The sequence below is a fragment of the Apis mellifera genome, linkage group LG7 (assembly GCF_003254395.2).
Source record: "Apis mellifera strain DH4 linkage group LG7, Amel_HAv3.1, whole genome shotgun sequence".
NCBI classification, from domain to species: domain Eukaryota; kingdom Metazoa; phylum Arthropoda; class Insecta; order Hymenoptera; family Apidae; genus Apis; species Apis mellifera.
The window spans coordinates 198,373-211,876 of record NC_037644.1 but is presented as its reverse complement, the minus strand read 5'-3'; the positions used below and the strand labels follow the sequence as shown (position 1 = coordinate 211,876).

The 13,504-nt window shown below is 21.7% G+C and overlaps 2 protein-coding genes across 6 annotated transcripts; one reads left to right on the top strand and one right to left on the bottom strand.

Annotated features, from left to right (window-relative positions):
- The first annotated feature begins 10 nt into the window (after window positions 1-10).
- LOC552491 (NADPH-dependent diflavin oxidoreductase 1) lies at window positions 11-9,484 on the top strand. Of its 5 annotated transcripts, none has more exons than XM_016913160.2 (13): window positions 11-300; window positions 408-621; window positions 792-2,261; window positions 2,380-2,459; window positions 6,517-6,637; window positions 6,714-6,795; window positions 6,883-7,022; window positions 7,171-7,316; window positions 7,491-7,576; window positions 7,654-7,800; window positions 7,880-8,188; window positions 8,260-8,462; window positions 8,541-9,484. In XM_016913160.2, the coding sequence occupies exons 2-13, from the start codon at window positions 542-544 to the stop codon at window positions 8,674-8,676; spliced, it is 3,000 nt and encodes a 999-aa protein (XP_016768649.2). In that variant the 5' UTR covers window positions 11-300; window positions 408-541; the 3' UTR covers window positions 8,677-9,484. The 5 variants fall into 5 exon arrangements, with proteins under 5 accessions (XP_016768649.2, XP_026297724.1, XP_006557696.2 ...); XM_026441939.1 differs by having other exon boundaries at window positions 2,157-2,261; window positions 8,541-8,928; XM_006557633.3 differs by lacking the exon at window positions 11-300 and having other exon boundaries at window positions 373-621; window positions 8,541-8,928.
- A 1,754-nt stretch (window positions 9,485-11,238) lies between these two features.
- LOC411683 (macrophage erythroblast attacher) lies at window positions 11,239-13,430 on the bottom strand. The gene is made up of 5 exons (XM_395151.7): window positions 13,126-13,430; window positions 12,516-12,918; window positions 12,117-12,429; window positions 11,670-11,979; window positions 11,239-11,580 (listed from the first exon to the last, which is right to left on the bottom strand). The coding sequence occupies exons 1-5, from the start codon at window positions 13,162-13,164 to the stop codon at window positions 11,479-11,481; spliced, it is 1,167 nt and encodes a 388-aa protein (XP_395151.3). The 5' UTR covers window positions 13,165-13,430; the 3' UTR covers window positions 11,239-11,478.
- Between the last annotated feature and the right edge of the window lie 74 nt (window positions 13,431-13,504).

Here is a 13,504-nt window from a genome sequence, read left to right as displayed (position 1 = left end):
GGATCATATCAGTTTCCGGTTTTTAAGATGTATTGTAAACTTTCCTCATTTTAATTTTTTACATTTTTATATCGATTTCAAAACATTCAATTAGTTTTAATGTTTAAAATTACGATAATTTATTAAAGTTACACAATATATTGAATCTTTTGATAATTAACGATGATTAAAGTGTATAATATTTATGATAAACCATTTGTTCGTACAATGTACACGGAAAACTATTTTTTATTTATAAATATCTTGGGCCAAGCGCCAAATGGGACTTAGCCTAGACACTTATCCTTGACATTTGATTAAGTAAGATCGTTACCATATGTGAAATATATTTAATGCGGAAAAAAATTTTTGTTATTTTTATAATTTACATACCCTGTTACATATAAAATTTACGTATGTTTCTCCAGATATCGTGTATTGAATGACCAATGACGTCACAGTACATCAACTGAAAATTGCTAACATAATGGTGTCTTGAGATCATTGATGATAAAATATTCTTTTCGAAAAGATTCACATTAAAAAATTTTTCACAGCAAACATGAAAATTACAATATTGTATGGTAGTGAGACAGGTACTGCACAAGATGTGGCTGAACAAATTTGGAAAAATGCCAAAAGGTTTTGTTATTGTCCTTCCTCTATTATATACATAGAAATAATATTTTATTTCGCAATTAGAAAGTTTGAAATTGTTAATTATTAGAAAATTTGTTTATTATTCATTTTTTATTTCATGATTAAAGATAGTAATTGTAAACAGTTTTATTACAAAAATCTATTTATTTCAGAAAAGGATTAGAAAGTAATGTCTCTGCAATGAATGATTATAATATACAAGATCTCAATTCAGAAAAAATAATAGTATTTGTAGTTGCAACAACAGGTCAAGGTGATCCTCCTAATAATATGAGACAATTTTGGAGATTTCTATTACGAAAAAATCTGTCATCTACATTGCTTATTAATTTAAATTATGGAATATTAGGTTTAGGTGACAGTTCCTATCAAAAATTTAATTTTGCTGCAAAAAAATTAAACAAAAGATTAATGCAATTAGGAGCAAAAGAATTAATACCTCTTGGATTAGCAGATGATCAACATGATTTAGGAATAGATGCTGTTATCGATCCATGGTTAGAACAAATGTGGATGAAAATTACCAATACATTTAATATTTCTACAACAGATACAATTACAGAGAATAATAAAAGTAACATAATTGAAAGATTTCATATATCCGAAATAAATAAAAATTCCTTAAATAATGAATATTGTTCAATTCATGATATTTTTATGAAAGAAATATATACAAATAATGAAATTAAAGTAGGTACAATAATTGAAAATGTAAGAACTACAGCACAAGATCATTTTCAAGATGTTAGATTAATTAAATTTCAATCAGATAACATTAATTATCAACCTGGAGATATAATATATATTAGACCTAAAAATTCTCAGAAACAAATTGAAAGATTTTTCAATATATTGAATGATAATAATGTACAATTAAATCCAGATATATTAATTCAAGTATCTGAAAAAGAAATTAAAGTACCTACTGTTTTAAAACAAACACTAACTTTATATCAAATTGTAGAACAATACTGGGATTTAAGTTTTAAACCACGTAGATCTACAATGCAACTATTATTTTTTATTAGTGAAAATAAATTAGAAAAAGAAAAGTTATATGAATTTACAACGGCAAATGGTCAAGAAGAGCTTTATAATTATATTAATAGACCAAGAAGAAATATTTTAGAATTATTTGCAGACTTTCCTCATACAACTAGTAAATTAAATATAAAACTATTATTTGAAATTATGTCTCCTATAAAACCTCGTGCTTTCAGCATAGCTTCAAGTTTAAGAATTACTAAAAATGAAATTCATCTCTTGGTGGCTATAGTAAAATATAAGACAAAATTAGTAGAACCAAGATATGGATTATGTTCAAATTGGTTAGCAAATTTAGTAAAGAATGATAAAATAATATTTTGGATACAGAAAGGAACATTTAAATTTGAATATAATAAGCCAATGATATTTATTGGTCCTGGAACAGGAATTGCACCATTTCGTTCAGCTCTATTAGATAAATCTGCATTAGATGATAATTTAAATAATTGTATTCTTTTTTTTGGTTGTAGAAACAAGGAAAAAGATTATCATTGCAAAGATGATTTTGAATATTTATCACGGGAAAAGGGTTTAAATTTATTTTGTGCCTTTTCCAGAGATCAAGAACATAAAATGTAAGTTAATTTTTTTTTAATTTTATAATAAAACAGTTTAAATTGTGTAATTATTAAATTATTTATATGTATTATTTACATTTTATATAACTTTTATAATTTTTTATAAATATTTCAGATATGTACAGCACATTATACATGATCAGAAAACACTTTGTTGGGAGTTTCTTAATAACAATGGTAACATTTATCTAGCAGGTAATTCTAAAAATATGCCAAATTGTGTTCGCGAAGAATTTATTAATTTAGTCAAAAATATGACTAAATCAACTCAAAAAGATGCAGAAAATTTTATTAAACGATTAGAAAATGAAAATCGATATCAAATTGAAACTTGGGGTTAATAAGAGTATTTAAAAAAAAAAATTCATGATTTTTACCTTAAAAATTATATATATAAAAATATAATATAATAACATATTTAAAGTATTTAAAAGTAAATATTTATAATTTTATATTTAGACATAAAATGAAAACTATAATTTCTCTTATATTTAAATATAAAATATAATTATAAATTATGTTTTCTTTATTTGCATAAATGTAAAAATATCCAATTTTAAATACAAAAAAGTTAATAATTTTTGTAAAAAAAATATGAATCACTCCAAATATATCAATATATCTAATATTAATTTATTTAATAATTAATTATTTCATAAATATGAAATATTTACTTGTAAATTGTAAGAAATGTAAGAAATGATTCAAACAAAAATTGAATGATTTCAAAAAGAACATAATCTGGTGTATTTAATTTTTCTGTAAATAAACATATAAAAGTCATATTAAAATGATATATATTTTCTTAAATGTAATTTGATGATAAATTTTTTTAAAAATATATTTTCAATGATTTAAATGTAATATATTGTTAAAAATATTATTTTAAACATATATTTTTCTATATATGTACATAATAATTAAGTTTTGTTTTTGAATTATAAACAAATATATTTTTCACATTATATATTATTATATTTTATGATAAATGTCTCTCTTATAATAGATATTTTCTTATTTAATTCAACTAACAAAATCAAATAATAACTCATGGAAAGATAGTCTTATTCTAGATTAATAGATTATTATTATTTAAGTTTGTTAATTGAAGATAAAAAATCTGTAAGTTTAGCAAAAGTTTCCTAGAATATTTTTATTCCTAGATAGAATTTCAATAAATAAATTAAATCAAAATTAAATAAAAAATTAAAAAATCGAACTCCGATAATTAAAAAAAAATATATATTTATATATATTCTTCTTCAGAAGAAAATTTATATTATTTTCTTCCAATTATTTCATGTATAAATTCTATGAAAGATTACATCTGAATGATTTCATATTTCATAAATCTTATGAACAAACTATTATTACGTATTATAATCTGTCTTAACTTTACATGAGATTATGCGCAAAACATAACGTAAATTATATCTCGAATTCTGATATAATTTCTATGATTATTTTACATAACAAATATCACAAATATTTACAAACTTCTTACATATTTACAAGAAATTCATAGAATCAAGATCTAATATAATTCTTATTTAAATTAATTAAATCTGTTATATCAATACATAATGTGAAAAATATTTCTAATATTATATAACTCTAAGAGAATTAAAATCGATCGCCGAATATATATATATATATAAGTTACTCAAAATGATCTTTAATAAAATATTGCAAATTATTGAAAATGATAGATATATCTTTTCGAAAAGTTCATCGTGATTGCATTTAAAAAAATATAATCTTCATATGATCTTTAATATATATCTGTAATAATAGTTACAATGTAATCAATTTCCGTTTAAATTTTATTCTTTTATATAGCGGATTTATAATTATAATTTATAATTATAATTCGTATTTATAATACGTAATTAAAATATTATGTATATATACTATTATTTTATATATTTTTATAAAAACATTCAATATGTTAATTTATCATACATCATCATACATCAATCAAGAAGCAATAATTGCTTTATTATTAGATACATCAGTTGTATATATTATACTAAATTTTTTTCTATTTGTTAATTTAAATATTAAACATTGCGCGCGTATCGCAACATCTCGAACTTAGTTCATGAATCTCCGCGCAGTGTGGAGCTCACTTGTCGAACTCTAACCCTATCTTATCTTAACCTATAAAAATAAAGCAGAAAGATGGTATGTCTTGCACGTTGGAGAACAGTTCTATTCATAACTGTAAAGCTTTAATTATTGGATATGCAGTAACATTAATACTAATTTGTGAAGTTTTTTTTATTCCGAAACGAAATCCAAGAAGAATTGGAAGAACTCCACAAATGCAAATTAAATATTTCCTTATAATTCAAGTTTTCTAATAATTATTTGAATTTTGAATAATATCCGTCCGCCTAATAAATCAGAAAGAGCATTCACACAAAATAACTATTGAAAATTTATTTCTACAAAAATAACACAGAGTATATTAATTTTTAACATTATACTATTCTTAATCCGATTTAAGTTTAAAAACTGTGAAAAAATGGCGGGTAGTTATACAAAGAAGGAATTCAGTGTAGGTCCTGAAGAACAGACTTTGTTAAAAGATTCGAATGGAACACGCATCGTACCCGCGAAAGGTATATACTACTTTTTTTCTTAACTATATTTTTTCTTTATTTTTAAGAATATCAATTGTTTCCGTTTCACTCTATTTTAAATGCTAAGAGTTTTTACTCTTCTTGAAAGTGAGAATATTTTTTTTTTAATTTCATTACAAATATTTTATCAAACCGGTCTCTTGGTAGTGAAGATTTACATAATTCACTTCGAACATCAATTTTCAGACATTCAATATTATATTTTATGAAATATTCAAATTCTTTTTTGAAGAAAATAATTTTTTTTTTATATTTATTATGAAATGTATGTATGAATATTATTTTTATGTATTATATATTATAATATATGAATTATTAAATTAGTATATTTGTTAAATTATATTACAATTATTTGATACTAAATCATTTTGCACTTTTACAATTTAATTATTATTTTAATAATTTAATTTATTTTATCAAGAAAATAATATAAATAATTAATACAATTTATTAATGTATATTTAAGATTCATTAAAGATATTTTTCTAAATATATAAAATATTTCAAGCTTTTTTATCAAAACTTATGAAATTTTTTATTATTTTGCAATTTTTTATTATTGTAAATAATATTTTTAAAAAAAATTTTTAAAAATGTGTCTTTTAGAAATTTTTATCATTTAAATAAATATTTTATATATATAATAAAATAACATAATATGATAATATGATAATACAATGGAATAAAATAAATTTTTATATTAAATAAAAAATTAAAATAGTTTTGTTTATAATATTTCAATACATAATATTACATTTTATTAATTAATATTAAATCTTTTAATTGAAAAAAAATATATTTTTAATATTTACAAAAATAATTTACTTATTTATCTAAAATATAAAAAATTAAGTGCATATTACACTGTATGCATATTATACATGTTGAAATGTTTTGTTTTGAATATTATTTTATGTAAAATATAACTTTTGTCAACTCAAAATATATGAGAAATATTAATACAATATATATTTTATTATGAAATAAAATATAGATTATTTTATTATCATTATTAATCCGTTAATATAAATTTTTCTAATATTATTTAATTTATCATTTAGTTTTATAATTCCATAATATTTTTTCTTATTTTTATTATACAATGCCATAATATTATGTATGTTACACAGGAATATGATTTAAGCAGATATGGAATACAATATATGAATGTCTTTGTCCTCAGGTTACATTAAAACTTCATATAATACTTTTAAAATTCCAACTGGTAATTAATGTTTGTTTTCTTTTACAATATAATATTTATATCGTTAAGATAAATGCATATATATTTTTTTATATAATTAAATATAATAATATAATTAATATAATTTTAATATAAATTATAATTAAATATAATATAATAATATAATTAAATATATAATTAAATATATATATATTTTTTCCATTCTGTTATATAAATTTAAAATATAAATATCAAATCATATAAGTGTAATATATATATAAAATGCTTGTATTATGATCACTAAATTAATAAATTGCTTCAAATTGAAGCATTAGTAAAATGTTCTTAAGATAGTTCTAAGTACTACTATTCTACTAACAATAAGATTAAATATATATATGTATAAATTATAATGCTTTTATAGGTACTGAGCCTGTACGTCTTTCTCCTGGTTGGGAAGGTACAGGTAGACCTGATGATGAATTAAATTTTAAAGGAGTTACAATGGATCAAGCAGAGCTTGAATTAAATCCTCCCAAAGATAGGTAAATACAATTTCATATTTTTAATATAATTTATTAAAAATTTTGTTTTCATTTGTTTGTTCATATGTTATTTTAGATTAAATATAATATTCTGCATAATGATACTTCATGGAATTGGAATTTTGATGCCATGGAACATGTTCATAACAGCAAAAAATGTATGCATTATATTCTTTAAAATATATTTTTTTTATATTTGTCCTACTAATTTTACATAAGTTATAAATTTTTAATTATTCTTTTAGTATTTTGTTAATTACAAATTATCTAAGGAATATACAGGGATTGAAACAAACTATGCTACAAATTTTCTTTCATACCTAGCATTTGCAGCACAGATACCAAATATATTATTTAATTGGTTAAATGTATTTATACAATTTGGGTGTGTATATTTTGAATAATTCCAATCTAATGTTTTATATATATGTTACTTATTAATCTTTAAAAAACTTATTTTTTAATTTATCATGTGATAATTTATGAAAAATTAAAAATATTTAATTGTGAATATAATTTTTTGGTTCTTTTAGTGGCAATTTGACAACACGTATAGTATGGGGCATTTTCATACAAGTTTTAATATTTGTATGTACTGTTATTTTGGCAATGACTGATAGCTCTGATTGGCCAGGTGCCTTTTTCTGGATTACCATGATTTCTGTTATTATATTAAACAGTAAGATAATATTATTTATATAGAAATTCCAAAATAAGAGTCAATTATATAATATTTTAAATAAATTATACTTTATTAAAGAATTATTTTAAGGTACATTCATTTTTTACTTTTATTTATTTTTTCAAATCTATATTTTTATTTAAATAATCTTTATTATGAAATATTTTTCAGCTGCTAATGGAATTTACCAAAACTCTGTGTTTGGTATGGTGGCAAAGTTACCTACAAAGTACACAGGAGCTGTTATCCTAGGCACGGTAAATATCAACTTGTACAATTATATGATAAAATTATATGATATATTCATATTCAGATTATTCTATATTATTTTCAGAATATAAGTGGAACATTTACAGCAATAATTAATTTTCTTGCTCAATATATGGCACCAAATGCTCGGACTGCGGCAATATATTATTTTATAACAGCATTGTTTATTCTTCTTGCATGCTTTGATACTTATTTTGCACTTCCTATAAATGTAAAAATTATATTTTTTTTATTACAAATTTTATTAAAAATTAAGACTAATTTTTTACATAAATTATTATTGATTGCAGAGATTTTACCGGTATTGTGAATTATTGCATCAAAAAGGAATAAATAAAAGACAATTAGAAAATAGTACAAGAGGCAAACATGATAGATTACCTTATTGGAAAATATTCAAACAATGTTTTCCTCAATGTTTCAATACATTTTTTATATTTTTTGTAACTCTTTCTTTATTTCCATCTGTTCATTCTGATATAATAAGTTCGGATCCTAACTTCATAGTTCCACCAGATTATTATAGTACTGTTATGTGCTTCCTCACATTCAACATTACAGCTCTAATTGGTAGTTCAATTGCATCATTGGTTCAATGGGTAAGTCAATTTTTTTATCATAAGATTCATACTTAATATAATTACTAATTTTTATTATTTTTTTCTCATAGCCTAGTAAGAGGTACTTAATAATCCCAGTTGCATTACGTATTTTGTATATACCATTGTTTTTATTATGTAATTACAAACCAAAAGGTATTTTAAGAACATTACCAGTATATATTAATAATGATTGGATTTATTTTTTAATCGCCATTACAATGGGAATAAGTAGTGGTTACTTTTCTTCTTTATCTATGATGTATTGTCCAAGGTGAGATTTATAAAATAAAAAAAAATTCTTTTTATATTTTTGATAACAAAAATATTAGAGATGGAACTTTTATTTTAGAATGGTAGATTCTCAATACATGGCAACAGCTGGCATGTTTGGGGCAGCATCATTAATTACAGGAATTTTTACTGGAATATTGTTTTCTATGGTCATGCCTATTTTGGTAGCAAATATATCTTTTGAATTATCTTAATGTGTACAAGATTTAATGATAGAATATTAATCCATTTTTATAATATGTTCACATTGAAAAAGGATCAAAGGAATACAAAAAGCAAAATTAGAGTTCAACATAAAGTACAATTCAATTTTGAATTTATACTATTTATTTTTAATAGATTTTTCAGTACTTGGAAAAATGAAGCTGAAAATAAATCTTATGTCATTATAATGTCATTATGATTTCATAAAGTAAAATATTAATAATTTTTATTTGTTTAATTAATATTTAAAATAATTTTTGTTATAATATTTAAACGAAGGAAGGAAGGGAAGATAATCAGAATATCAAATAGTACCTCAAAAATCGAGTTTATATCGTCAAATTTAATATAATCTAATATTTCATAATGAACTGTTTAAAGTTTAAAGTGAAAAATAGAAATCTGTTATTGCACTATTATCATATTATGATATTAATGTTTAATCACTGCCCCAATGAAACTATTACTACTAAATTGGACCAATAAGCCTTAATAATCATATATTATTTATAGGTTTTTCACATACATGAGTTAATTCGAAGCCGCTAAAATAAGCACATAAAAGATCTGTACATTTAACAATTGTTATTTATATAGACCAAATTTATAATAAGACTGTGGTTTATTAACTTTTCGTACTAACAAAACTTAGGACTGAGTTATGTCCTATTTAGATGACAAAGATGTTGGAAATGGAAAATCATTTTCTTCTTTGTTAAATGCTCAGTAATGTGCTAATTGTAATAAGTAAGTTAAAAGATTTAATGTTGTCAAAATACATATATATGCATTTAAAGAGCTCGATAATATTTTTTTTATCAAGGTACATAAATATTTTACACAGAATAATTTTTCTTTAACTTAATTATTTTATTATATTTTATGAAATTATACTTTTACTTTGAATAATATGAGGTTGTGTTATTAGAAATTATTGTGTCTTTAGAAATCTCAATATAAAATATATATTTTATGTTTTGATATATTAATTTTATACTAATTTTCTTGGTCAACTTATAATTAATAATTACAAATATTAAAATATAATTATTATTTATATTTTTAGATATAATCAATTTTAAACAATTAAAAATATTTTAAAACTCATAATATTACACAAAATATAAATAATTTGAAAATGCTCTAATTAACATCAGTTTTGATGTATATACTAATTACACTATATTATTTTGTATTTTTAATTATTATTCTTTTTTCTTTATTTAAAAATGTTTTTATAATATATAATATTTTGAGCTTATTATATTCTTTTATTTGATTAATGTGCTGTATATTAAAAAAAGATTAAGGCAGTGTATACTAGCACAAAATTGCATGTTTAAATAAGCTCAATAAGATTTCATATAACATTTATATCATATATTTACAAAATATATATTTATATATGTATATATTCTATACTTATATAATATATATATATATATATTTAAATTTTATCTTAATTTTATAAAATGCTGTTTTATAAAATTGTTTTACATTAAATGAAAAATGTATTTTCATTATTTTGTTATTGATGTATACTATTTTATTCTTATTATTAAATATTATTATTAAATATAATAAATTCGAAATTATATTAACAAATGATAAAATTTAAAATTATTCTTATATTAATTCATATGTACATATAGGTACATGTGATATTTTCATTAAAAAAAGTATACATCATTAAATTTTTGTTGAATGAGTTTACTAAGATTTGTAAATATTATCTAAGTGCTTCCACATGTAATAACATGTGACAATTACAAATCTCAGCACTTTTATTATGTACACTATCTTCTAAGCCATATAGTTTTACTATTTGTAATACTGTTTACTCTCTATTTCTATTAATTCTCATATATAAAACTAATATTTCTATACATTTTCTATTTATGCTCTGAATTGATTATCAATACATATGTGATTGATTATCAATCACATATTTATAAACAAATCTTTAATCTAAACAAAAAACCTTAAATTACCTCAAATATTGCTCCCCAAATTGACCACAAAATTTATTCTAAAACTTAGAATCCGAATTCCTAGAAGGACAATCTTCTACATGAAGCAATTCAGACAATAAATTATAAAATTCAGTAAAACCAATGAATGAAAGATCATTGAATTTAAAGCTGATAGAGCATAGAAAGGATATTTTTGTATTGATTCACTTATAAACATATTTCATCTAAAATTGCTTAATGCATATCATTAATAGATTAGGCTTTCTTCATTAAGATATACAATTATTATATTGAAAAAAATATTTAAATGATGATACATCTGGTTTTATATAAAAATGAAAGAAAAAATTATATAACAAAGTAGCAATCAGATTTACACTAATGTTAATATAAATTTCACGTTATGTTAAAATGTTTGGGCATGCAAAGTATAAATATAAATATAAATCATTGTAATATACTTACAAAATTCAAAGTTCAATGGTTATAAAATATGTCTTGAAATATAGATTTATGGAATTGTTTTAATTGTTCAATTTATTGTAGAAATAATGTTAAATAAATGAATAAGGACAAAAATCAGATTTTATGTTTAATATCCAACTACATTATAATAATAATTTGTATATCTTTTTATATCGAAAAACTAGAACGTTTTCCACACATTATTCGTTTATATCACATTTTATTCTAGTAGATGATCATAAAGAAAATTTGCAAAAAAATATTTCCTTAAAAATAGAAGTTATTCTTTTTGTTAATATTGGTACATAGTATGAAACGCAGATATAATACAAATTATGTTTGAGTCAATAATTATTACATAACATACACTTTTTCTATTTTTTTATATGGAAACACTTCTTTGGTTTTTGGACAAATTACAGTACCATTATTTTCTTGAGCCATTTTTTCCAATGCCTAAAATAAAATATTATGAATTAATTTAGTAAATTAATAATTATATATTATTATATAATAATTATATATTAAAATATAAATTTATTTACTTGTTCTCCATATACATATCCATTTGGCATCATCATTGGTTGATTATATTCATTTAATGGTTTTCCACTAATACTGCAAACAAGTCTTGACTGTGAACAATGAGCAAAAGGCAATGGAACTGCTAGCTCATTGAGAGCTTCATTGCACACTGGACAATTTGGATTTCTGCCTTCTTTATTTGCACTATAACATTGAGGTGTTTTCAATGCTGATAGACCTGCTTGTAATGCTACTGTAAAAACACTTTGACTTGCTAATTGAAAAAGTCTATAATTTTCATGTCTGAACTGTTCAATTAATCTATCCCATCTGTAAATATCATATATTAATATATAATATAACAATAATATAAAATATAAAAAGTTTAAATTTGAACAATAAATAATTTAATAAGAATTAAAGAATAATATATATAAACAATAAATAATTTAATAAAAAACCTTTACCTTTTTTCATCTAGCAGATCTTTATATGGACTAAGAGATGTATTAGCTGGAAATGCTAATTGTCCCATACAGCATTGAATTTCTTGCAACTGGTAATCATCATAATTTGTAAAACATTTTCTAGCATGCTTGACAGCATCAAGCCTTCTATCTTGTCTTACTAATTCTATGAACTCTTGTACACGTAAATTAAATTCCATAGTACTTCCTAATTTTCTTAACTTAGATCGATTGTCATAGCACCATCCAACACACCTTGCAGTTTCATGATTTGCTAAAGATGCTTCAACTTCTCTTGATACCATAAAAACATCTAAAAATATGAAATAAAATATGAAATAATATCATTTACATTTTAATAATTAATAATCAGATAAATAATATTAACAATTAACATACCTATATTTGTTAAATCTCTAAGCTCACTACTATCTGCTAATTTAGTTGCAGTTGTATAATAACCTTTACGAAGGAAATATTCTATTAACATTCTATCAAGTCTTTGTCGCCGCCACTGATTCACAACACTTGGTGCAGTATTAGCATGTTCTTTTAAATGTTCTAGTCGTCTTTTGCAAACCATTCCTGCTTGTAATTCTTCTGCAATAGATTCTTGTGCTTTTCTTTTTAAAGTTTGAAGTTTCTCTACAACTCCTCCTAACAATATGCTCATTTCTCCAGCAGGAACAGATGTTTTATTATCTTTCATTAATTCATTAGCTGCTGTTTGTACATAAGAAGCTTCTCTATCTATGACTTTTTGAGCTAAACGAAATTTTTTATTAAGTAATTCATAAGGAACCTGAAAATAGAATATTATATTATTATATTATTCCTCAATTTAAATATATATAATAATAAAATTTTTATATATTTAAAAGTAATAGAAATTAAAATAGAAATTAGATATAAAATTAGCTTTGAATAATATAAATAATTTATAAAGATTTGTCAATGTTTCATTAAGGATTTAAAAAAATTTAATGTTAAATATCAAAATATCAAGTACCTTCAATGTTGGATATTCGAGACTTTTAACGTCTGACATATTGGTTATGCTCAAACTACGCGTAAAGTTGTAGTTAAAAATCCGAGAAAACTTATGTTTATTGTGTCACTAAACTAAAATATTTTACTATTATGTATCATAATTGTGTATCTCTTTTTATACAAATCACAAAACTAAAAAACAAATATACAATAATGAACACAACAACTTTGACAAAAACTGTCTTCAAGAATCGTGGAATCTCTTGTAGTATTTTAACAAAGATAATTATCATTTTGTTTATGCATGATAAAAACGTTAGTAATATAACGTTGCAGTAGATGGCTCTATCAACGATAGAAAATAAGGGATGATCCTTAGATTAAATCATATGATGTAT